The sequence below is a fragment of the Pseudorca crassidens genome, chromosome X, assembly GCF_039906515.1.
Source record: "Pseudorca crassidens isolate mPseCra1 chromosome X, mPseCra1.hap1, whole genome shotgun sequence".
In the NCBI taxonomy this organism is placed as follows: domain Eukaryota; kingdom Metazoa; phylum Chordata; class Mammalia; order Artiodactyla; family Delphinidae; genus Pseudorca; species Pseudorca crassidens.
The window spans coordinates 52,149,506-52,177,504 of NC_090317.1; the positions used below are offsets into that span (position 1 = coordinate 52,149,506).

A 27,999-nucleotide genomic window follows, 5' to 3' on the forward strand; every position below is an offset into this window, starting at 1 on the left:
AAACAACCTAAATGTCCATCGACAGAAGAATGGATAAAGATGTGGTACATATATACATGGAATATTACTCAGCCATAAAAAAAGAATGAAATAATGCCATTTGCAGCAACATGGATGGACCTGGAGATTATCACACCAAGTGAAGTAAGTCAGAAAGAGAAAGGCACATATCATATGATATCACTTATATGTGGAATCTAAAGTATGATACAAACGAACCCATCTATGAAACAGAAACAGAATCACAGACATAGAGAACAGACTTGTGGTTGCCAAGGGGGAGGGGGCTGGGGGAGAGATGGAGTGGGAGGTTGGGGTTAGAAGATGTAAGCTTTTATATAAAGAATGGATAAACAACAAGGTCCTACTGTATAACACAGAGAACTATATTCAATGTCCTATGATAAGCCATAATGGAAAAGAATAAAAAAGAAAAAAAGAAAGAAGTGCAAGTCATATTAATGATGCCCAGCATATCTATGTATGGAAAGTGGTGTTTCTTCTGGTTCTAGCAGAAATTTGGTAAGATGCACTAGATTTTCTTTCATTTTATCTTGGTATAAATGTCCTTGATACATATTACAAAACACATGAACCTTGAAAGTGTTATGCTAAGTTAAAGAAGTCGGCCACAAAAGACCACATATTGTGTAATTCCGTTTATATAAAATCTATAGAGACAGAAAGTATGTGGAGGCTGGGGGGTGGTGGGGAGGATAAGATACGGAGTTTCTTTTTTGAGGTGATTAAAATGTCCTAACATTGATTGTGGTTACACTTACATATATCTGTGAGTATACTAAAAAAACCGAACCACATATTTTTAAAACATGAGCTGTATGGCATGTGAATTATATCTCAATAAACTGTTTAAAAAGTGAGTCAAGGAGCTTATACATAGCATTGGTACATTGGATTTATTCAGATTCTCTTTTTTCCAAGGGCCTGACCAAGTAATTCAATTTAATGAAAATCACAAGGCACCTATCATGTGCAAAATGCTGTGTACCATCATTGCAAGAGATAAAAGATGAAACCGCCTTTACCTTTCAGGAGGTTACAGTGCAGAAAGGGAAATGATGATATAATAATGATGATGATGATGATGATGATGATGATAGGAAGAGGAGGGAAAAGAAGGGTTAGCATTCACTGAGTATTTGCTATGTTCCAAGAACTGTGTTAAATGCTTTAAATGTTATTTTGTTTTATTCTCATAGCAACCATAGAGATAGATACTGTTATTTTTCTGATTTTTACCTGAGGAAACAGACACATAAAAGGTGAATTAACTTACATAGGGTCACACATCAAGAAACGGCAGGGTGAGAATCTTAACGTAGTGCTTAGCCAAGAGCCAGCGCTCTTAACAACTTGAGTCTATAGATACACAAAATACATAATACAAGGTAGATTGAGGTGTGTCATGAAAGAGTCAAATAAAAGTGATAGAGTCACCTGAAGAAAGAACACATCTTATTTGCGGCTCAGGAAGGACTAGAAAGAACACATCTTACTTGCAGCTCTAAAGTACATGGGTATGTTTGAATATTTGACTACAATTTTCATGAGTCATGAAGTAGCTTCAAACCTATATCACAAATTAAATACTTATTTTTTTGGTAAAATAAATATGGTCAAACAGAAAATGACTACAGAATCACAATGTCAAAGGTGAAACTTTCTCAAAATAAATTTATAATAGACAAAGAAACTATCACAAGATATAAAACCAGAACCCCCAATTCTAGTCATTCTCCTTATCTCCAATCTAATCCTTTATTTTCAGCCTGAGATCTTTCAAACTCTTCTTTTTGTGCTTGCAATTACATTCCTAATCTAGATTGTACCGATTTTCCCCCTCTCCTGTCTACTTTCTTATTGACTTTCCCACTGCTTCCCTTCCCACAGTTAGTTGAATATTATGGCTAAAGCTATTCTTATGAATCACATAAAGCACATCACTAATAACAACTTTAGTGCTTTTCACATAAAGGATAAGTTATTTTGCTTTCAGTCTGGAGGCTACATATTAAATGTTCACCTATATCTACTTAGTCTATTGTCCTTTACATATTTCCATATCACTTTTCTCTACCATCGTCTATACTTACATCTAAAGAATAGCATCCCTGTTCTTTATTGAGTTCCCATGAGTGCTTTTAAAATTGCCTTCCTAAAACCTTTACTGGAAGATTGTTTTGGCCATAATCAGAGGAATAATGAAGTAATTTTACTTCCTAGACAGTCAGCATTGCTGATAAGTATGAAACATGCTAGACCACCCTCTTCTTCAGTCATTACATAAAAACCAATGTTATTTTATTAAATAACATTTACTTCTGCTATGGCATAAGTGATCACCTCTGAATCATTCTGCCGACTACACAAAGATGTGATAGAAAATATGTGAATTATTTTATGTAAATAATGAAACAGACATTCTAGAGTTCTATGTTACTATTTAGAGTAGGATAGGTGATTGCTGTGGTAATAAAAAAGACCCAAAATCTCAGTAGCTTAACACATAACAGTTTATTTCTCACACTCAGAACATTCACTGTAAGTGCATCAGCTCTCCAGGGCAGGTCCCTTACAAATAGCGACTTAGAGATACAGGTTGCATCCATCTTGTAGGTACACTATTTGGAGGACACTGCTTTCAGGTCCTCATGGCAGGTAAAGAGAGCTGGAGGGTCACGCAGGACTTTTTACTGCTCCAGTATTGAAACGACACATCACTTCTGTTTACAATCTCTCTGTAATCCCTCTGCTAGAAGTAATGGCATTGCCTAACTACAAGGGGCTGGGAAGTGAATGGGGGCACATAGATATTTGATAGCTGTTAATGTCTTTGCCACATTCTACAAATAATATAAGCTTTTTTTTCATATTTTAATGAAAAACAATTTTTGAAAAACTCTATATGGATAGAAAATATCTCTTAAACGCAATAGTTTTTATCAGCATATAGACATATATTTTAGGAAACAGCTAAAGTTATGAAGCTTCAATGTGACCTAACAAGGCATTACATTTATAATGGTCCAAGAATGTTACTGAGAGATTCCGGGGTATGCACTGCAAAAATTTGGGGACCCAGTATGTTATTTATCTACCAGATGTTTTCTATCTTTATAATAATTTTACTTGTGATTCAAGGGAGCTGACATGAAATCAGCTATTTAAAAAAATAGCTATTTATTCTCTCCTCATGCTAAAATACTTTGTACATATGACATTACAATTAGCACATCCTCTGTAACAGGTGCTTTTGTTAGACATCAATTTATAATTCATATTACTCTGATATAAAAAATGTAGAGTAAAAATAAATTTCAACTTATTTCAGCATAGTGGCAAATGTGATTCAACAACAAACACAAGGCAACGAACTCCAAATGTTAGTAAAATGTGAAACAGAAAGATTATAATCTCCTAAATTTAACTCCTATTTTAATTCAATATTAATGCTTAAGACAAGAAATTTTTAAACAGCATAGTTGCTAAGATTTTGGCAGTAGTTTTATGTAACAAGACATACAGCGTACTAAAGGTCTGGCACTCAACTTGCTTACAGTAAACCAGCTTCAATATGAAGGCATTAAATATTTTTTAAAAACCTTCTTTTTACATGCTAAATATTTTGGCAAGTGTGCAATTAAACACAGTCATGAAATTAAGATAGTAAGATTAAGAAATTACAAACTTGAAACTTGTATCCTAAGCATAAATCATATAAAAAAGAATTACTGGTTATATAGAATATCTCTGGATAATCAAAACTTAATAGTATATAGCATGCAAAATATTTCAGAATCTTTATTAATCAAAAAATACCAGGGTCTATTTAAAATTATTCCCCTCCAAAGGGTATCAAAGTTAATTCAAATCGTGTAACACTCTAACACTAAATACTATTCAGTACTGTCAAAATGGAGGTAAATTTCATAAAACTGGGGCCTTACATATACTGTAAATTGCTGTCTTTCTTGTTCATGTGAAACAGCATACATTACTAAGTAATAAAAGAATGGCTGCTGCACTGGCAAAAATAGGATGTGTAAGGATCAAAGGCACACTATTCAGCTCGCCAAAGTGAGAGCAAACTCTTTTTCCCCCACAAACCCTTTCCCCATGTAAACAAAATTTCATTAAGGAGAAAAGAAAACTAAACTAAACTTTTCATCTTCAAAAGGAAGTATTTTGAGACAATGTTAAGTCCATGCTTCAAAAATGTCAGCTATTGTCACCTGGATATTTCTGATTATATTTTAAAGATGTAGCCAAATTCGATACTTTTAACATTAGATCCACTGTTTGGTCAAAATTATTTACCATCTAAAACATTTTACTTTAATTCCAAACATTTTAACCACTAGTATAACAACACGGTTTTGCTCTCAGAAGAATTAGCCAGTGGAGGGAAGAACACACAAAAAAACCCAAAATCCTACATTTAAGCTGCAGGCAACAATTATGGCCCTTTCTGGCACAGTAGCATTTGACTGGCAACTCAAAGTCCAGGAATAATTCTACTAACACAGGGAAACTCATGCATTTTGGTAAATATGCCCTAACATTCACAGCTGAATTTCCTTTACACCTTGCTTTTTTCAATAGGGAAATCTTGCTTTTTTTCTTGATATTATCCGGACTTGTGACTTGAACCTGACTTCTTTTTCTTCTTCTTACTATGTTTTTTGTGCTGTTTCTTCTTCTTCTTCTTTGCTTTTTCCATTGCTTTTTCTCGCTCTTCACGTCTTCTCTTCTTTTTTGCTTGTACCTCCTCTTCATAATCTGATTCTGATGAGGACTCTGATGATAAAGGTTTACCCTCAGGACAAGTCTTCTTTCTTTTTTTGCTGAGACTTCTAATATACTTTTCTTTGCCTGTTTCATCCTTTGATTTCTTTTTCTTTTTTACAGATTCTTTGCTCTCTGATTCAGATTCACATGTACAGCTTTCTGATGATTTGTATGAACGGTTCTTCTTTTTCTTTCTCTTTTTTCCTTGTTTCTTTTCCTCATCCTCAGAATCTGAAGAACTGCTTGAAGAATCAGAGCTTGATGTAGAAGAAGATGAAGACTGACAAGATTTCTTCTTTTTCTTTTTCTTTCTTTCTCTTTTTTTGGATGAGCTCTCATTTCCACTTAATAATTTCTCTCTGCTTTTTTCTAGTTCCTTCTTCCAATTCTCATTCATTTTTTCTTCAAATTCAGCTAATGCCTTGGAGCCTTTCTTTTTATTTTCTAATTGTTTCTTCACTTCTTCCCAGGTGGGCCTTGGTCGATTCAGATAATCTTGTATTGTGGGGCCTGCAGATTGAGATGGGCCCCTCCATCTGGCCATTGCTATAGGATTCATATAGGCCACCCGATTGTCCCGCTTCCCCATGGTGCCTGATGGTTCCCAGAGCCGACTCTCAGTTGCTAAAGAGAATAAAGATAGACATCCTCCTTAAATTCTTCATCTGCTAGTATACCAAGTGGGCTCCATTCTGTGAGAGAAGCAGATGGAATGATTACAAAACACCTTTAATATAAGACAAAGTAAGCACATAAGTTTAATTGGTCACTGTCTATCACATAGTACAGTAGAAAAATTTCCAAAATCTTAGACCTTGAGAAAAAAGAATATACACACAAGATTTTTGCATGTTTTAGATGTTGTGGTATGAATATAACATAAAGTGTTTTTTATATCTCATGTAAGGTTCTGTTATCTAAATTTTTTTAATAACTATTTCCTTTTATATTGTATGATAATTACCTTTTTTTTTCTTTCTTTCTGCCTTATATGGTATAAAGAGAGAGAGGAATTTCTATAGCTAAATTCTATACCAGGCAGACCTTCTCCATTTTAGTAGAGTGCAGCACAATCCACTCTACTCTTTGATAGAAACCTAGGAGTCATACCTGAAAAATCCTTCTCCCTCAATTATCACATCCAATTCATACTAAATCCTGCTGTTTAAACCCCCACAACAATACGTCTCATGTCCATTCACTTTTCTCCAAATATATTGTCATCAACATAGTCCAGGTACTGTCATTTTTCATTTGGACTATTAATCTCTAGTATCTATTGTTTATTATGTGCCAGGGACTGCTTAGTGTTGTGCAGTGGATTATCTCGTTCAGCCTCCAGACTAACCCTACGAAGTTGATCCTATTATTATCCCTGTTACACAGATGAAGAAACTGAGGCTTAGAGAATTTGAGTAATGAGTACTTGCATAAAGTAACATAAAAAATGGCAAATGGCAAAACCAGGATTTAAATCAAGGCAGCCTGTCGCCAAACCCTGCACACCTAACACAACATTATATTGCCTCCTTATATCAACCTCTTATTTATTTATTTATTTATTTATTTATGGCTGTGTTGGGTCTTCGTTGCTGTGCGCAGGCTTTCTCTAGTTGCAGAGAGTGAGGGCTACTCATCGCTGCAGTGTGCGGGCTTCTCATTGCGGTGGCTTCTCTTCTTGCACAGCATAGGCTCTATGTGTGTGGGCTTCAGTAGTTGTGGCTTGCGGGCTCTAGAGCGCAGGCTCAGTAGTTGTGGTGCATGGGCTTAGTTGCTCTGCGGCATGTGGGATCTTCCCGGACCAGGGATCGAACCTGTGTCCCCTGCATTGGCAGGCGGATTCTTAACCACTGAGCCACCAGAGAAGTCCCTCAACCTCTTAATTGACAGCCCTATATTTACTCTTACTCTCTTCCATTCCAGTCCCACACTGAAATCAGAAGGATCTTAAAATACTCCAATGGCTTTACATTTTAATGAGAATTAGATCCACACTCCTATAAAGATCCTGCATGATCTGTCTTGCTTATCGCTCTTACACTTCATTGAGAGTTATTCACTTCTTTTCTTAATTCTATCTTTTCCAATCTTCTCTTGGTTTCTGGAACATGTTAAGCTCCAAGCTTAGCCACCATGGCCAGTTCCACCTCATCTTCATGCCTCAGTTTAGAGGTCAATTCCTCAGAAAGGAAATTATTAGGTGGAACTATATAAAATCACCAATTATACAGAAAAAAAGTCAAATACCAGTAATTTCACATGGCTCAACCTTATATTATGTTGCCTCTGTATCTATCCCTTATAGTCATTATTCTGCATCACAGTTCCTTGTTTCTTTTATTCGTAGCACTTAGAAAATTGAGGATTATTTTTTTTATTTGACTATTTGGATGTCTGTGTTTGTGTGTGTGTGTGTGTATGCATGTGTGTATTCATTGCTAAATATAAGGCTAAGAAGGGTAAAGGTCATGTTTGATCTGTCTTATCACCATGGTGTTCCCAGTACCTAACATGGCATCAGGCCCACACTAAGTACTCAATAAATATTTGCTCAATAATAAACAAACTAATGAATGGATTGATGCAGGGGTAACTCTGTGAGAGAGGGGCATTCACAGAAGCCTCCTGTAGTTGGTGATGTCAGTATAGGATTTTGAAGGATAAATAGGAGTTCACCTGGGAAATGAGGAAATGACAGACATTCTCCAGGCAGAAGAAACAATATGTGAAAAAACAGAGAAATCTGAAAGAGCACCATGTATTTAGTGTTGATGGAGCCTAAAGTGCAAGAGGGTAGCAGCAGGAGGTAAGGCTGCATAGGAAGTAAATAGCCTGATCCTAGAGCCTTTCTTAGGTTATTTTAACATCTTGGATTTTGTCCTATACTTGTTAGGAAGCTAGCAAAGTCTGAAGAGAAAGATAATCAGACATATCACAGATTTTTCTGTCAGTCTCCATCTTGACTTTGACCCTTTAAGTCACCCTAACATACCTACTCATCATAAGCTCAACGCCACAGATTTTACGGTGACTCTTGGTAATAGTTTCTTGGGTTTGATTTGTTGTGTTATCTTATTCTCCTTCCTCTTCAGTTCTGCCCAGCTCCTCTTAGGTATTTTTGTCATTTTCATTCTTACTGCTACCCTAAAGGTTGTCAAATATCATTGTTTCCCAGACTTGATCATCAAAAGCCCTTAATGACTTTATTTAATATTCAACTTGCTGGTTGTTTCTGCTACTGCACACTTAGAATAGCATAATCCATTCTAATTACAGTTCCTTGAGACCTAGTCCTGACATCATCTAGAAAGAGAGGCAAAGACCAATTCACAAAGGATTTGGATGCGATGCTGAGGTTGGGATTTATTCTATGGGACTTACAGTGAAGCTAATGGGGAGGTGTGGACTATTTTAAGCCAGAGAGTGATTTGGTCACACTTGAGTGCTTAAGAGACAATTTCTTACCAGCTGAAGACAATGAGATTCATTCAAGTATTCATACAGATATAAAATGAGTCTGAACTAAAAATAGTGGTATAATGAATGAAAAGAGGGGGAAATACAAGAGACATGTTTAGGAGATGCTACTAAAATTAACGATCAGTGAGATACAAAGGGTGAGGAAGATAAAGGAATCTAGGCTAAAGTTCTGGCTTGTGAGACAAGATACAAGGCAATGCCAGTGACTGGGTAATATAGGAAACGGCATAGACTTTGAGAAAAGGTCTGGGCTTAGTATTGGATTCATAAAGTTTGAAATATGTGAGTGAATCCACATGTAGGAAATTGGATGTATGGGTGTTAGCACTCTGGAATGTGACCTGAGTTAGAGATATAGGATTGGCAGTCACTGAGTGATGGCTAAAGTCATGAGAGAAAATTAAATCACCTTGGGGAAGATTTCAAATGAAAAAAGGTTTGAGCACTGGATCCAATTTAATAACAACACACAAGGGGCTGGCAGAGAAAGTAAAGCTTCAGAAAATTAGCCAGAGTGGTAAGAGCTAGACCAGTATCAGAAAATAAAGTTAGAGTCACAGAAACACAGTGGGGAGAGTAAAGTTTCAAGGTGAGGGCAATAATCCTCAAAGGACTATGGTCATGAATTTCATGTGAGCAACTTTTAAACATTAAAATTTGAGGAAAAATCCTAAATATCCATCAATAAAAAACAAGTTATATCAATTATAGTATACGTATACAATGGAATACTACATCCACAACATACTGTTGAGTGAAAAGTTCACCAAATGTAAACATTTGTTATCTCTGCATGTGGAGAGGCATTATTTCCTTTTGTAAGTTTCCCTATACTATTTATATTTTTTACAATGAGCAGGTATTATCTTTAACTTTAAAAAATCCAGAATAGGGCTTCCCTGGTGGTGCAGTGGTTGAGAGTCCGCCTGCCGATGCAGGGGACACAGGTTCGTGCCCCAGTCCGGGAAGACCCCACATGCCACGGAGCGGCTGGGCCCGTGAGCCATGGCCACTGAGCCTGCATGTCCAGAGCCTGTGCTCCGTGGCGGGAGAGGCCACAACAGTGAGAAGCCTGCGTACTGCAAAAAAAAAAAAAAAAAAAGTCCAGAATAAAAGGTGTTATGGACAACAATATTAAATGCAACAGATAGGTCAAGTAAGATAAAATCTGAAAATGTCTATTATATTTGGCTATAAAGAAATCATTAGTAACCATTGCTAATGCAATTTCAATTAATTAGGGCAGAAGCCAGATGACAGTGGGTTAAAGACTAAATGGGAGGTGAGAAAGTAGGGACATAGGGTACATAGACTCACTTGAGAAGGAAAGTAAAGTGATAAGAGGGCAACTATAATGAGGGATGAAGAATTTTAAAAAAATGATTTTTTACTGTTGTTTGTTTTTATCAAAGAAGAAACTTGAACATGTTCAGAGGGTGACAAGGTAAAATAGAAAGACTTTTAAGAAGACAGGAAAGAGGGAGGAGCTTCAAGATGGTGGAAGAGTAAGACATGGAGATCACCTTCCTCCCCACAGATACACCAGAAGTACATCTACAGGTGGAACAACTCCTACAGAACACCTACTGAACGCTGGCAGAAGACGGCAGACCACCCAAAAGGCAAGAAACTCCCCACGTACCTGGGTAGGGCAAAAAAAAAAAAAAAGAAAAAGAAAAAACACACACAAAAGAATAGGGACGGGACCTGCACCAGTGGGAGGGAGCTGTGAAGGAGGAAAGGTTTCCACACATTAGGAAGCCCTTTCGTGGGCAGAGACTGCGGGTGGCGGAGGGGGGAAGCTTCAGAGCCACGGAGGAGAGTGCAGCCACAGGGGTGCGGAGGGCAAAGCGGAGAGATTCCCTCACAGAGGATTGGTGCCGACCGGCACTCACCAGCCTGAGAGGCTTGTCTGCTCACCCGCCAGGGCAGGCGGGGCTGGGAGCTGAGGCTTGGGCTTCGGTCGGAGTGCAGGGAGAGGACTGGGGTTGGCGGCGTGAACACAGCCTGCAGGGGGTTAGTGCACCACGGCTAGCCAGGAGGGAGTCCGGGAAAAGGTCTGGAGCAGCCGAAGAGACAAGAGACTTTTTCTTGCCTCTTTGTTTCCTGGTGAACGAGGAGAGGGGATTAAGAGCGCCGCTTACAGGAGCTCCAGAGACGGGCGCGAGACGCGGCTATCAGTGCAGACCTCAGAGACGGGCATGAGACACTAAGGCTGCTGCTGCCGCCACCAAGAAGCCTGGGTGTGAGCACAGGTCACTCTCCACACCTCCCCTCCCAGGAGCCTGTGCAGCCCGCCACTGCCATGGTCCCGTGATCCAGGGACAACTTCCCGGGAGAACGCACGGCGTGCCTCAGGCTGGTGCAACGTCATGCTGGCCTCTGCTGCCGCAGGCTCGCCCCGCATCTGTACCCCTCCTTCCCCCACGGCCTGACAGAGACAGAGACCCCGAATCAGCGGCTCCTTTAAGCCCGGCCTGTCTGAGTGAAGAACAGATGCCCTCAGGTGACCTACACACAGAAGTGGATCCAAATCCAAAGCTGAACACTGGGAGCTGTGCGAACAAAGAAGAGAAAGGGAAATTTCTCCCAGCAGCCTCAGGAGCAGCGGATTAAAGCTCCACAATCAACTTGATGTACCCTGCATCTGTGGAATACCTGAATAGACAACAAATCATCCCAAATTAAGGAGGTGGACTTTGGGAGCAAAGATATATATATTTTTTTTTTCCGTTTTCTCTATTTGTGAGTGTGTATGTGAATGCTGCTCTGTGTGATTTTGTCTGTACAGCATTGCTTTTACCATTTGTCCTAGGGTTCTGTCTGTCCATTTTTTAAATTATTACTTAAAAAATTGTTTTCTTAATAATTACTTTTTAACTTTTATTTTAATAACCTTTAAATTTTATTTTACTTTATTTTATTTTATCTTCTTTCTTTCTTTTCTTTCTCCCTTTTATTCTGAGCCATGTGGAGGACAGGCTCTTGGTGCTCCAGCCAGGTGTCAGGGCTGTGCCACTGAGGTGGGAGAGCCAAGTTCAGGACACTGGTCCAGAAAAGACCTCCCAGCTCCACGAAATATCAAAAGGTGAAAATCTCCCAGAGATCTCCATCTCAACACCAAGACCCAGCTTCACCCAAAGACCAGCAAGCTACAGTGCTGGAAATGCTATGCCAAACAACTAGCAAGACAGGAACAAAAACCCATCCATTAGCAGAGAGGGTGCCTGAAATCATAGTAAGGCCACAGACACCCCAAAACACACCACCAGAAGTGGACCTGCCCACTAGAAAGACAAGATCCAGCCTCATCCACCAGAACACAGGCACTAGTCCGCTCCACCAGGAACTCTACACAACCTACTGAACCAACCTTAGCCACTGGGGACAGGCACCAAAAACAACGAGAACTATGAACATGCAGCCTGCGAAAAGGAGACCTCAAACACAGTAAGTTAAGCAAAATGAGAAGACAAAGAAACACACAGCAGATGAAGGAGCAAGGCAAAAACCCACCAGACCTAACAAATGAAGAGGAAATAGGCAGTATACCTGAAAACCAATTCAGAGTAATGATAGTAAAGATGATCCAAAATCTTGGAAATAGAATGGAGAAAATACAAGAAAAGTTTAACAAGGACCTAGAAGAACTAAAGAGCAAACAAACAGTGATGAACAACACAATATATGGAATTAAAAGTTCTCTAGAAGGGATCAATAGCAGAATAACTGAGGCAGAAGAAGGGATAAGTGACCTGGAAGATAAAATAGAGGAAAGCACTACTGCAAAGCAGAATAAAGAAAAATGAAAGAAAAGAATTGAGGACAGTCTCAGAGACTTCTGGGACAATATTAAATGCACCAACATTCGAATTATAGGGGTCCCAGAAGAAGAAGAGAAAAAGAAAGGGACTGAGAAAATATTTGAAGAGATTATAATTGAAAACTTCCCTAATATGGGAAAGGAAATAGTAAATCAAGTCCAGGAAACACACAGAGTCCCATAGAGGATAAATCCAAGGAGAGATACGCCAAGACACATATTAACCAAAGTATCAAAAATTAAATACAAAGAACAAATATTAAAAGCAGCAAGGGAAAAACAACAAATAACACACAAGGGAATCCCCATAAAGTTAAAAGCTGATCCTTCAGCATAAATTCTGCAAGCCAGAAGGGAGTGGCTGGATATATTTAAAGTGATGAAGGAGAAAAATCTACAAGCAAGATTACTCTACCCAGCAAGGATCTCATTCAGATTCAACAGAGAAATTAAAACCTTTACAGACAAACAAAAGCTAAGAGAATTCAGCACCACCAAACCAGCTTTACAACAAATGCTAAAAAAACTTCTCTAGGCAGGAAACACAAGAGAAGGAAAAGACCTACAATAATAAACCAAAAACAATTGAGAAAATGGGAATAGGAACATACATATTGATAATTACCTTAAATGTAAATGGATTAAATGCTCCACCAAAAAGACATAGACTGCCTGAATGGATACAAAAACAAGACCCATATATATGCTGTCTACAAGAGACCCACTTCAGACCTAGGGACACATACAGACTGAAAGTGAGGGGATGGAAAAAGATATTCCATGCAAATGGAAATCAAAAGAAAGCTGGAGTAGCAATTCTCATATCAGACAAAATAGACTTTAAAACAAAGACTATTGCAAGAGACAAAGAAGGACACTACATAAAGATCAAGGGATCAGTCCAAGAAGAAGATATAACAATTGTAAATATTTATGCAGCCAACATAGGAGCACCTCAATATATAAGGCAGATGCTAACAGCCATAAAAGAGGAAATTGACAGTAACACAATCATAGCAGGGGACTTTAACACCCCCCTTTCACCAATGGACAACTCATCAAAAATGAAAATAAATAAGGAACACAATCTTTAAAAGATACATTAAACAAGATGGACTTAATTGATATTTATAGGACGTTCCATAAAAAAACAACAGAATACACATTCTTCTCAAGTCTTCATGGAACATTCTCCAGGATAGATCATATCTTGGGTCACAAGTCAAGCCTTGGTAAATTTAGGAAAATTGAAATCATATCAAGTATCTTTTCTGACCACAATGCTATGAGACTAGATATCAATTACAGGAAAAATCTGTAAGAAATTCAAACACATAGAGTCTAAACAACACACTACTTAACAACGAAGATGTCACTGAAGAAATCAAAGAGGAAATCAAAAAATATCTAGAAACAAATGACAATGAAAACACGGTGACCAAAAACCTATGGGATGCAGCAAAAGCAGTTCTAAGAGGGAAGTTTATAGCAATACAATCCTACCTTAAGGAACAAGAAACATCTCAAATAAACAACCTAACCTTACACCTAAAGTAATTAGAGAAAGAAGAACAAAAAAAACCCCCGAGTTAGCAGAAGGAAAGGAATCATAAAGATCAGATCAGAAATAATTGAAAAAGAAATGAAGAAAACAATAGCAAAGATCAATAAAATTAAAAGCTGGTTCTTTGAGAAGATAAAATTGATAAACCATCTGCCAGACTTATCAAGAAAAAAAGGGAGTCGACTCAAATCAATAGAATTAGAAATGAAAAAGGAGAAGTAAAAACTGACACTGCAGAAATACAAAGGATCACAAGAGATTACTACAAGCAGCTATATGCCAATAAAATGGACAACCTGGAAGAAATGGACAAATTCTTTGAAAAACACAACCTTCTGAGACTGAACCAGGAAGAAATAGACAATATAAGCAGACCAATCACAAGCACTGAAATTGAAACTGTGATTAACAATCTTCCAACAAACAAAAGCTCAGGACCAAATGGCTTCACAGGCAAATCTATCAAACATAGAGAAGAGCTAACACCTATCCTTCTCAAACTCTTCCAAAATTTGGCAGAGAGAGGAACACTCCCAAACTCATTCTGCAAGGCCACCATCACTCTGATACCAAAACCAAAGAGGTCACAAAGGAAGAAAACTACAGGCCAATATCACTGATGAACACAGATGCAAAAATCCTCAACAAAACACTAGCAAACGGAATCCAACAGCACGTTAAAGGGATCATATGCTATGATCAAGTGGGGTTTATCACAGGAATGCAAGAATTCTTCAATATATGCAAATCAATCAATGTGATATACCATATTAACAAATTGAAGGAGAAAAACCATACGATCAGCTCAATAGATGCAGAGAAAGCTTTCAACAAAACTCAACACCAATTTATGATAAAAACCTCCAGAAAGTAGGCCTAGAGGGAACTGTCCTCAACATAATAAAGGCCATATATGACAAACCCACAGCCAACATCGTCCTCAATGATCAAAAACTGAAACCATTTCCACTAAGATCAGGAACAAGTCAAGGTTGCCCACTCTCACCACTATTATTCAACATAGTTTTGGAAGTTTTAGCCACAGCAAGCAGAGAAGAAAAAGAAATAAAAGGAATCTAAATTGGAAAAGAAGATGTAAAGCTGTTACTGTTTGCAGATGACATGACTCTATACATAGAGAATCCTAAAGATGCGACCAGAAAACTACTAGAGCTAATGAATGAATTTGGTAAAGTAGCAGGATACAAAATTAATGCACAGAAATCTCTTGCATTCCTATACACTAATGATGAAAATCTGAAAGTGAAATTAAGAAAACACTTCCATTTACCATTGCAACAAAAAGAACAAAATATCTAGGAATAAACCTTCCTTAGGAGCCAAAGGCCCTGTATACAGAAAATTATAATACACTGATGAAAGAAATTAAAGACGATACAAATAGATGGAGAGAGATACCGTGTTCTTGGATTGGAAGAATCAACATTGTGAAAATGACTATACTACCCAAAGCAATCTACAGATTCAATGCAATCCCTATCAAATTACCACTGACATTTTTCACAGAACTAGAACAAATATTTCACAATTTGTATGGAAACACAAAAGACCCCGAATAGCCAAAGCAATCTTGAGAAAGAAAAACGGAGTTGGAGGAATCAGGCTCCCTGACTTCACACTACACTACAAAGCTACAGTAATCAACACAGTATTGTACTGACACAAAAACAGAAATATAGATCAATGCAACAGGATAGAAAGCCCAGGGATAAAGCCCCACACCTATGGTCACCTTATCTTTGATAAAGGAGGCAAGAATATACAGTGAAGAAATGACAGCCTCTTCAATAAGCGGTGCTGGGAAAACTGGACAGCTACATGTAAAAGAATGAAATTAGAATACTCCCTGATACCATACACAAAAATAAACTCAAAATGGATTAAAGACCTAAATATAAGGCCAGACACTATCAAACTCTTAGAGGAAAACATAGGCAGAACACTCTATGACATAAATCACAGCAAGATCCTTTTTGACCCACCTCCTAGAGAAATGGAAATAAAAACAAAAATAAACAAATGGGACCTAATGAAACTTCTAAGCTTTAGCACAGCAAAGGAAACCATAAACAAGATGAAAAGACAACCTTCAGAATGGGAGAAAATATTTGCAAATGAAGCATCTGACAAAGGATTAATCTCCAAAACATACAAGCAACTCATGCAGCTCAATATCAAAAAAACAAACAACCTAATCCAAAAGTGGGCAGAAGACCTAAATAGACATTTCTCCACAGAAGATATACAGATTGCCAACAAATACATGAAAGAATGCTCAGCATGATTAATTATTAGAGAAATGCAAATCAAAACTACAATGAGATATCATCTCACAGCGGTCAGAATGGCCATGATCAAAAAATCTACAAACAATAAATGCTGGAGAGGGTGTGGTGAAAAGGGAACCTTCTTGCACTGTTGGTGGGAATGTAAATTGATACAGCCACTATGGAGAACAGTATGGAGGTTCCTTAAAAAACTACAAATAGAACTACCATATGACCCAGCAATCCCACTACTGGGCATATACCCTGAGAAAACCATAATTCAAAGAGTCATGTACCAAAATGTTCACTGCAGCTCTATTTACAATAGTCAGGACATGGAAGCAACTGAAGTGTCCATCAACAGATAAATGGATGAAGAAGATGTGCCACATATATATAATGGAATATTAGTCAGCCATAAAAAGGAATGAAACTGAGTTATTTTTAGTGAGGTCGTTGGACCTAGAGACTGTTATACAGAATGAAATAAGTCAGAAAGAGAAAAGCAAATACTATATGCTAACACATATATATGGAATCTAAAAAAAAAATGGTCAGAAGAACCTAGGGGCAAGACAGCAATAAAGATGCAGACCTACTACAGAATGGACTTGAGGATACAGGGAGGGGCAAGGGTAAGCTGGGACAAAGTGAGTGAGTGGCATGGACATATATACACTAGCAAACGTAAAATAGATAGGTAGTGGTAAGCAGCCACATAGCACAGGGAGATCAGCTTGGTGCTTTGTGACCACCTAGAGGGGTGGGATAGGGAGGGTGGGAGGGAGGGAGATGCAAGAGTGAAGAGATATGGGGACATATGTATATGTATAACTGATTCACTTTGTTATAAAGCAGAAACTAACACACCATTGTAAAGCAATTATACTCCAATAAAGATGTTAAAAAAAAAGTAAAAGAAGAAATGCAAGAGAGGGAATAATTCTTTAGGGCAAAACCATAGAAGAAACAGAGGTATCAGAGTCATAATTAGAAGATCTCTCTTGAAAGAGCAGAGGCAAAGAATAAAGGGTATGGGTGTAGAGTTGTGTGTGTGTCGGGGGGGGATGATGAAAGGGAGAAAGTTGAAATATTTCTCACCTAATAGTCTTCATTTTCACTCAGTGTTAGGAGCCAAGGTCAGCTGCTAAGATTAAGGCAGGTTGAGGTAGCATAGGAGTCTTGAGACAAATGATTAAAATTTGGAATAACTGCAGAGGGGAATGCGAGAGAATGCTGACAGCAGACAAGTGTTGTTGGAGGCCTTCAGAACTGCACTATCTGTGTGCTCTTTTTGCAGAAGATAAAGCACACTGAGAAAAAAGAAAAAGTAACACCAACAAAGTCTCTTGCTCAAATACTCTTTGTTTTAAAAGTGCTGTGGCTTACCTTCTGTTTCTATCTTAGAAGAGAAACTTTATTCTCTTTATCTCTATTCATTTGTATGAAGTATGCTAATTTTGTATAAAGATTAGATACAAATTGTAACAACCCTGCTGGTAATCTGAGTGTTATAACAGTTATTTGTTCATTTATTCTTACAGCTCCCTTTTGATCATCTATTATGCACCAGACACTATGTTATATGCCATGGAGATTATGGTCTAGTAAAGGTAAAAGTCATTACACAAATATCAAAAAAATGAGTATATAATTATAATCATAATTAAAATGATGAAGGAAAAGCACAGGATGCTATGAAAAGTATAATGAGTAACCTAATTTAGAATGGAAGGTCAACTCTGAGATACTAACATATAATTAACATGTAATCTGAGACCTGATGGATAAATCAGAGCTAGCCAGATGAAGTGATTAAACAGGAAAGGAGTAATCAAAGAGCCAGAGTTGACTGCATGTTCCAAGCACAAGGAATACCAGATGGTAAGGCCCCGAGGTGAAAAGGAAAAGCCAAATACAATGCAAATATTCACATTATTACACTGTTGTAAACCAGTCATCATATCAGCTTCTCATTCTTAAAAGTGATCGTATCTATAGCATTTTTTATTGAACATGCTCAGGTAAAAGTCAATATGAATTTAAATTAATTAAAAGCATATTTTAACATTTCACAGTCTAATTTCAATTGTAACTATCACCAAGGCTAGTTATTTTAAGGACTTACTCTATTTTACAAATCATTTCATTCAATTTTTAGTGATATGTCTAACTGTAGGCATCATACTGTCTCATAGACATATGCACTTCAGCTGAAAATTCTTTCCAAATAATTGGCAATAGCTCTGTGACTTAATCTGAAACACCCTACTCTTCTGCAAAGGTCTGGACATTTGGATGAGGCCCCTATTAAGAAAAAAAAAAACCTTAATGTTCTTTGTTCCCACTAGCTAATGTAAGTTTAAGTACCATGCTACTGAAATAAATGCCTCTTATAAAGCTACTTAAAGGCTTTAAGATAGTAATGAGTCTGCTAAATTATAATATAATAATAATCTGTACATATATACTGCTAATACCTTTAATTATCACACTATGTTCTGCCATTTCACATTGATTGATAATATAGAGGGCAGCCACAGAATCACCTAATTCACAGGCTGAATAAGAGACAAAGATGGTTTATGAACACATTTAATGATACTTGAAAATTTCCTGAAAATATCTAGCTCTAGCAAGTGTATATAAAATGATATCATTTCTTCTAAATAAAACTCAAGCAATAACACATTCTATTCTAGCTGTTAACGTGACTGTTTTGAGGGAGAAATTATCCCTCTTATTTTGATCAACATGTTAGAAAGCTGGGATCAACATGATAGAAAGCTGTGCCGGGTTAAAAGCATTCATCTCTGGTGAATTCCCTCTGGCATAGTTGTGTCATGGAGCATTTCTCATTCTAGGGAAAAGGTGTAGAATTTGAAATACTGCCTCTTCTTCCATCTACAGAATTGTCAAATGACAAGGGATCAGTCTCTAATATCTTAAGGATGATACCAGAAAGTTTATAGCAGCAACAAAATATTGCAGATGCAAGAGATAAAACAGAAAAGAATAGTTATGAGAGGGTAGAAGCTCTAAGTATAAATTTTAGCTAAGTGTTTATTTTAAAGAAATGAGTACTTCACCCTCTTATTTCTCTTAATATAGTAATACATTTAGGATTTTATATTCAGAAAAACAAATCATTGTTATTGTTTAGCTTTTATGATGATGAAGTGAAATTTTTTTAAAAACAAACTTTCTGCTTTAGGATATCTTTAGATTTACAGAAAAATTGCAAGTATAGTAGAGTATCTTCTGCATTCAGTTTTATTATAGATAATGTCTTAAATTAACATGTACATTTGCCACAACTAATGAGCCAATACTGACACATTCATATTAACTAAAGTCCATTCTTTATTCAAATTTCCTTAGTTTTTAACCTAATGTTCTTTTTCTATTCCAGGAATCCATTCGGGATACCACATTACATTTAGTCATCATGTCTCCCAGGATCTTCTAGACTGGCAGTTTCTCAGAATCTCCTTGGTTTTGAGGAGTACTGATCAGATACTGATTTTTTAGAAAGCCTTTCCATTTGGGTTTGTCTGATGTTTTTCTCATGGTTAGAGTTAGACTGCAAGTTCTTGGAAGGAAGAACACAAGTAAAGTACCATTTTCATTACATTACATCCAAGGTACATACTAAGGTGACTTATCATTGATGTTAACCTTGATCACATGACTGAGGTAGTTAGTATTTGCCAGTTGTATCCACTGCAAGAGTACCCTCCATTTCCATTCTGTATTCTTTGGAAGAATGTCACTATGTGCAATCCACACTTGGAGATTTATGCTCTATCTTCTTGATGGTGGAATATCTACATAAAATATTTGAAATTCCTGTGTATGGGAGATTTGTCCTTTGCATCAGTATGGATCATGAGTATTAATTTTATACTTTGGGCAATATTTAAATACTACTTATTTTGTTGTTGAAATTGTTCCAAAGTTGGCCTTCAGGAGCTCTTTTAGTTGGCTCCTGTATCTTTTTGACATATCCTTATGATTTTGTTTCTTAAGTACTTCCTTACTTTCTGGTTCTATAAGACACTCTAGCATCATCTTGTATATCCTCTGCATTAGCCCTAGAATCATATTGGGGTATTGCTGCTTCTAGACTCTCTCATCAGACAGCTAGGAAATACAGTAAGTCCCCTACATACGAACCTTCAAGTTGTGAACTTTCAAAGATGTGAATATGTGTTCGCATGTCCAATCACGTAAGTTAGTTCACGTGTCTGGCATACATTGCCACATGCGTGCACCCTCTCCAAGTGGTTGTGCTTTTGCATACTTTACTGTACATTACTGTATAGAGTAAAGTAGTACAGATTCTTAATTTCAAGTCCAGGATGTCTGGAATCATGTGTAAAAGCAGCAGCGATGTAGCTGGTACTACTATACTTTTCAAGGTACTGTACTGTAAGATTAAAAATGTTTTCTTTATTTTTTGTGTTTGCTTTTTTATGTATTATTTGTGTGAAAAATATTATAAACTTATTACAATACAGTACTATATAGCCGATTGTGTTAGTTGGGTACCTAGGCTAACTTTGTTGGACGTACAAACACACTGGACTTAATGAACATGCTCTCAGAATGGAACTCGTTCGAGTGTAGTAGACTTACTGTATATGAAATGATTTTAATTCATTCAATCACATATTAATTTTGAACTAAGTACCTGACACTTGGATGACAAATATAAATTATTTAGAGATGGAATACAGAACACTGTGTTGACTATAATGTGGCATTTAGGTGACATGACTGACTCATCATCTATAGAGTCCATGTTATGGTTATTTCTCAATTAGTAGGAATGGATCTCTCCTGCATACATTTCTTTTTTTAATGTTTATTTATTTTCTCATTAGTCATCCATTTTATGCACATCAGTGTATACATGTCAATCCCAATCTCCCAATTAATCACACCCCACCCCCACCCCCGCCGCTTCCACCACTTGGTGTACATACGGTTTTTTCTCCACTTCTGTGTCTCAATTTCTGCTCTGCAAACCGGTTCATCTGTAGCATTTTCTAGGTTCCACATATATGTGTTAATATACATTTTTTTCTCTTTCTGACTTACTTCACTCTGTATGACAGTCTCTAGATGCATCCACATCTCTACAAATGAACCAATTTCGTTCCCTTTTATGGCTGAGTATTTTCCACTGTATATATGTACCACATCTTTATCCATTCATCTGTCAGTGGGTATTTAGGCTGCTTCCATGACCTGGCTATTAAAAATAGTGCTGCAATTAACATTGGGGTGCATGTATCTTTTTGAATTATGGTTTTTTTCTGGGTATATGCCCAGTAGTGGGATTGCTGGGTCATATGGTAATTCTATTTTTAGTTCTTTAAGGAACCTCAATAATGTTCTCCACAGTATCTGTATCAATTTACATTCCCACCAAAAGTGCAAGAGAGTTCCCTTTCCTCTACACCCTCTCCAGCATGTGTTGTTTGTATATTTTCTGATGATGCCCATTCTAACTGGTGTGAGGTGATACCTCATTGTAGTTTTGATTTGCATTTCTCTAATAACTAGTGACGTTGAGCAGCTCTCCATGTGCTTCTTGGCCATCTGTATGTCTTCTTTGGAGAAATGTCTATTTAGGTCTTCTGCCCATTTTTGGATTGGGTTGTTTGTTTTTTTTAATATTGAGCTGCATGAGCTGTTTATATATTTTGGAGATTAATGCTTTGTCTGATGATTCATTTGCAAATATTTTCTCCCATTCTGGGGGTTGTCTTTTAGTCTTGTTTATGGTTTCCTTTGCTGTGCTAAAGCTTTGAAGTTTCATTAGGTCCCATTTGTTTATTTTTGTTTTTATTTCCATTTCTCTAGGAGGTGGGTCAAAAAATATCTTGCTGTGATTTATGTCAAAGAGTGTTCTTCCTATGTTCTCCTCTAAGAGTTTTAAAGTGTCTGGTCTTACATTTAGGTCTCTAATCCATTTTGAGTTTATTTTGGTGTATGGTGTTAGGGAGTGTTCTAATTTCATTCTTTTACATGTAGCTGTCCAGTTTTCCCAGCACCACTTATTGAAGCGACTGTCTTTTCTCCATTGTATATCCTTGCCTCCTTTGTCATAGATTAGTTGACCATAGGTGCGTGGGTTTACCTCTGGGCTTTCTATCCTGTTCCATTGATCTATATTTCTGTTTTTCTGCCAGTACCATTTTGTCTTGATTAATGTAGCTTTGTAGTATAGTCTGAAGTCAGGTAGTCTGATTCCTCCAGCTCTGTTTTTTTTCCCTGAAGACTGCTTTGGCTATTCATGGTCTTTTGTGTCTCCACACAAATTTTAAGATTCTTTGTTCCAGTTCCATAAAAAATGTCAGTGGTAATTTGATAGGGATTGCATTGAATCTGTAGATTGCTTTGGGTAGTATAGTCGTTTTCATGATATTGATTCTTCCAATCAAAGAACATGGTATATCGCTCCATCTGTTGGTATCGTCTTTAATTTCTTTCATCAGTGTCTTATAGTTTTCTGCATACAGGTCTTTTTTCTCCCTAGGTAGGTTTATTCCTAGGTATTTTATTCTTTTAGTTGCAATGGTAAATCGGAGTATTTCCTTAATTTCTCTTTCAGATTTTTCATCATTAGTGTATAGGAATGCAAGAGATTTCTGTGCATTAATTTTGTATCCTGCAACTTTACCAAATTCATTGATTAGCTCTAGTAGTTTTCTGGTGGCATCAGTAGGGTTCTCTATGTATAGTATCATGTCATCTGCAAACAGTGACGGCTTTCCTTCTTCTTTTCCAATTTGTATTCCTTTATTTCTTTTTCTTCTCTGATTGCCGTGGCTAGGACTTCTAAAACTATGTTGAATAACAGTTGTGAGAGTGGATATCCTTGTCTTGTTCCTGATCTCAGAGGAAATGCTTTCAGTTTTTCACCATTGAGAATGATGTTTGCTGTGGGTTTGTTGTATATGGCCTTTATTATGTTAAAGTAGGTTCCCTCTATGCCCACTTTCTAGAGAGTTTTTATCATAAATCGGTGTTGAATTTTGTCAAAAGCTTTTTCTGCATCTATTGAGATGATCATATGGTTTTTATTCTTCAATTTGTTAATATGGTGTATCACACTGATTGATTTGTGTATATTGAAGAATCCTTGCATCATTCGGATAAATCCCATTTGATCATGGTGTATGATCCTTTTATTGTGTTGTTGCATTCTGTTTGCTAGTATTTTGTTGAGGATTTTTGCATCTATATTCATCAGTGATGTTGATCTGTAATTTTCTTTTTTTGTAGCATTTTTGTCTGGTTTTGGTATCAGGGTGATGGTGGCCTCATAGAATGAGTTTGGGAGTGTTGCTTCCTCTGCAATTTTTGGGAAGAGTTTGAGACGGATAGGTGTTAGCTCTTCTCTAAATGTTTGATAGAATTCACCTGTGAAGCCATGTGGTCCTGGACTTTTGTTTGTTGGAAGACTTTTAATCACAATTTCAATTTCATTACTTGTGATTGGTCTGTTCATATTTTCTATTTCTTCCCGGTTTAGTCTTGGAAGTTTATATCTTTCTAAGAATTTGTCCATTTCTTCCAGGTTGTCCAACTTATTGACATAGAGTTGCCTTGTAGTAGTCTCTTAGGATGCTTTGTATTTCTGAGGTGTCTATTTTAACTTTTCCTTCTTCATTTCTAAGTTTATTGATTTAAGTCCTCTCCCTTTTTTTCTTGATGAGTCTGGCTAATGGTTTATCAATTTTGTTTATCTTCTCAAAGAACCAGCTTTTAGTTTTATTGATCTTTGTTATTGTTTTCTTTGTTTCTATTTCATTTATTTCTGCTCTGATCTTTATGATTTCTTTCCTTCTGCTAACCTTGGGTTTTGTTTGTTCTTCTTTCTCTAGTTCCTTTAGGTGTAACGTCAGATTGTTTATCTTTCTTGTTTCTTGAGGTAGGCTTGTATAGCTATAAACTTCCCTCTTAGAACTGCCTTTGCTGCATCCCATAGGCTTTGGATTGTCATGTTTTCATTGTCATTTGTCTCTAGGTATTTTTTGATTTCCTCTTTGATTTCTTCAGTGATCTCTTGGTTATTTAGTAACGTATTGTTTAGCGTCCATGTGTTTGTGTTTTTTAAGGTTTTTTTCCTCTAATTGATTTCTAATCTCATAGCACTGTTGTCAGAAAAGACGCTTGATGTGATTTCAATTTTCTTAAATTTACTAAGGCTTGATTTGTGATCCAAAATGTGATCCATCCTGGAGAATGTTCCGTGTGCACTTGAGAAGTAATTGTAATCTTCTGTTTTTGGATGGAATGTCCTATAAATATCAATTAACTCTATCTGGTCTATTGTGTCATTTAAAGCTTGTGTTTTCTTATTAATTTTCTATTTGGATGATTTGTCCATTGGTGTAAATGAGGTGGTAAAGTCCCCCACTATTACTGTGTTACTGTCAATTTCCTCTTTTAGAGCTGTTAGCAGTTGCCTTATGTATTGAGGTGCTCCTATGCTGGGTGCATATATATTTACAATTGTTATATCATCTTCTTGGATTGGTCCCTTGATCATTATGTAGTGTCCTTCCTTGTCTCTTGTAACAGTCTTTGTTTTAAAGTCTATTTTATCTGATATGAGTATTGCTACTCCAGCTTTCTTTTGATTTCCATTTGCATGGAATATCTTTTTCCATCCCCTCACTTTCAGTCTTTATGTGTCCCTAGGTTTGAAGTGGGTCTCTTGTAGACAGCATATATATGGGTCTTGTTTCTGTATCCATTCAGCAAGCCTGTGTCTTTTGGTTGGAGCATTTAATGCATTCACGTTAAGGTAATTATCGATACATATGTTCCTATGTCCATTTTCTTAATTGTTTTGGGTTTGTTTTTGTAGGTTCTTTCTTTCTCTTGTGTTTCCTTTAGCATTTGTTGTAGAGCTGGTTTGGTGGTGCTGAATTCTCTTAGCTTTTGCTTGTCTGTAAAGCTTTTGATTTCTCCATCGAATCTAAATGAGATCCTTGCTGGGTAGTCTTGGTTGTAGGTTCTTCCCTTTCATCATTTTAAGTATATCATGCACTCCCTTCTGACTTGTAGAGTTTCTGCTGAGAAATCAGCTGTTAACCTTATGGGAGTTCCCTTGTATGTTATTTGTTGTTTTTCCCTTGCTGCTTTTAATAATTTTTCTTTGTCTTTAATTTTTACCAGTTTGATTACTGTGTGTCTCAGCGTGTTCCTCCTTGGGTTTATCCTGTATGGGACTCTCTGTGCTTCCTGGACTTGGGTTGCTATTTCGTTCCCCATGTTAAGGAAGTTTTCGACTATAACCTCTTCAAATATTTTCTCGGGTCCTTTCTCTCTCTGTTCTCCTTCTGGGACCCCGATAATGCAAATGTTGTTACGTTTAATGTTATCCCAGGGGTGTGTTAGGCTCTCTTCATTTCTTTTCATTCTTTTTCCTTTATTCTGTTCTGCAGCAGTGAATTCCACCGTTTTGTCTCCCCGGTCACTTATCCATTCTTATGTCTCAGTTATTCTGCTATTGACTCCTTCTCGTGTATTTTTTATTTCAGTTATTGTATTGTTCATCTCTGTTTGTCTGTTCTTTAATTCTTCTAGGTCTTTGTTAGACATTTTTTGCATCTTCTCAATCTTTGCCTCCATTCTTTTTTCGAGGTCCTGGATCATCTTCACTATCATTATTCTGAATTCTTTTTCTGGAAGATCACCTATCTCTATTTAATTTAGTTGTTTTTCTGGGGTTTTGTCTTGTTCCTTCATCTGGTACATAGCCCTCTGCCTTTTCATCTTGTCTATCTTTCTGTGAATGTGGTTTTTGTTCCATAGGCTGCAGGATTGTTGTTCTTCTTGCTTCTGCTGTCTTCCCTCTGGTGGATGAGGCTATCTAAGAGGCTTGTGGAAGTTTCTTAATGGGAGGGACTGGTGGTGGGTAGAGCTGGCTGTTTCTGAGCTCTGATGGGCAGAGCTCAGTCAAACTTTAATCTGCTTGTCTACTGATGGGTGGGGCTGGGTTCCCTCCCTGTTGGTTGTTCAGCCTGAGGCGACTCAACACTGGAGCCTACTTGGGCTCTTTGGTGGGGCTAATGGCAGACTCTGGGAGGGCTCATGCCAAGGAGTACTTCCCAGAACTTCTGCTTCCAGTGTATTTGTCCCTTGGAGATCCACAGCTGCCCCCCGCCTCTGCAGGAGACCCTCCAACACTAGCAGGTAGGTCTGGTTCAGTCTCCTATGGGGTCACTGCTCCTTCCCCTGGGTCCTGATGTGCACACTACTTTGTGTGTGCCCTCCAAGAGTGGAGTCTCTGTTTCCCCCTGTCCTGCCAAAGTCCTGTAATCAAATCCCGCTAGCCTTCAAAGTCTGTTTTTCTAGAAATTCCTCCTCCCGTTGCCAGACCCCCTGGTTGGGAAGCCTGACGTGTGGCTGAGAACCTTCACTCCAGTGGGTGGACTTCTGTGGTATAAGTGTTCTCCAGTTTGTGAGTCACCCACCCAGCAGTTATGGGATTTGATTTTATTGTGATAGCGCCCCTCCTACCATCTCATCGAGGCTTCTCCTTTGTCTTTGCATGTGGGGTATCTTTTTTGGTGAGTTCCAGTGTCTTCCTGTCAGTGATTGTTCAGCAGTTAGTTGTGATTCCGGTGTTCTCAAAGAGGGAGTGAGAGCATGTCCTTATACTCCACCATCTTGAACCAATCTCCCCTCCTGCATACATTTCTGAAACTGTTTGAAAAGTCTAAGAGTATAGTATACAGAAAAGTGCAAAGGCCCTCAGAAGAACTAGCTTTTCCTCTTTAGCACTTTGCCCTATTCAAGAAGCCATGAACAAAACAGTATTGTTTATAGTGTCAGTGTCAATGTTTTAAGAAACGCTCTGTAGAAAACCATTATATACATGAGTACCAAATTCAACTAAGCAGTTGCCAAGGAGCTATTTATTTTGTCAGTGCATTTGATAAGTTTTAGATACTCACTAGCAACTTTCCTGAGTCTTCCTTGACAACAGATTTTGCCCTATTATGTGTGTTTAGATGTGGTAAGTCATGGCTATATAGGATGTAATTAAAATGTTCTAGGAGCACTGAAAATTCCAGTTCCTCTATTCAAGGGGTCACCTTACATGAACTAATGCTAACTGAATACTAGTTTCTTTCCATCTGTGTGACATGACTTCTATGAAAATACACCCCCCCAAATAAGGTTTGCCACCTCTCTTCTCCCCATTGTCCCAACTTCTATTTCACAAATGAATTTTGTATAAATCCCTGACAAGATCCCTCAAGTCACAAAGCTTGTTTGTGTTTTTTAGCACTGAACATCTAAAATCAATTTCATTCACATTTGATCAGGGTGCAAATGTAATATCATTCATACATTAGACTTTCAAAGTGAGACAAAACTGTACCTTCCGTTTATTCTTTATAATATTATCTACATTTTGTGTTAAAAAGTGATATATTTTATATAAGAGAATCATGAGATGCTTCTTGAGGCAATGCACTGTGAATCCAAACTGATTTGTAGACTAAAATCTGTCAACTTTTCCCTGGATCTAGTTGTGCCAGGATATACTGGTCACCTCTTCCAGCAACTTATAAAAGATAAGGCCCTAAGCATAGAAAGCAAACCAGGGGAACTCTTTATTATTTTGCCAGGGAACACAGTTCAGAGCACATCTATTTATGCATGGCTTTAAACAGCCTTACTTGGTTTCTTATGAATCAACACTTCAATGACTACCTTCTGTACTCTGCCACCCTGACATGAATTTTTTAAAGTGTATTTCTAAAAACAGAACAGAGAATTTGATGTAATGTGTATATACAAATATACTGGCTATGAAATAACTGAAAGCATCACAGCTATTTATTGAAGCTAGGTACACTTACATGAGTCACCTCTCTTCTCACAAATGACTACATATGAAAATTTCCTAAAAATTCAAAGGCCAGATCATATAGACTTATTTGTTATAATAACTAACATATAGATGCTTATTGGAAACAATAATAAGGTACACTGAGAAG

The 27,999-nt window shown here is 37.3% G+C and overlaps 1 protein-coding gene across 4 annotated transcripts in view; it reads right to left on the reverse strand.

Moving 5' to 3' along the window:
* Positions 1 to 2,520: 2,520 nt before the first annotated feature.
* The window catches only part of FAM133A (family with sequence similarity 133 member A), a 54,414-nt gene continuing 28,935 nt past the window's right edge, over positions 2,521 to 27,999 (reverse strand). For all 4 annotated transcript variants that reach the window (XM_067722965.1, XM_067722962.1, XM_067722963.1 and 1 more), the window contains one exon: positions 2,521 to 5,501. In XM_067722965.1, the coding sequence (XP_067579066.1) occupies positions 4,649 to 5,398 (750 nt within the window). In that variant the 5' untranslated portion in view covers positions 5,399 to 5,501 and the 3' untranslated portion in view covers positions 2,521 to 4,648. The remainder of the gene's footprint in view (positions 5,502 to 27,999) is intronic.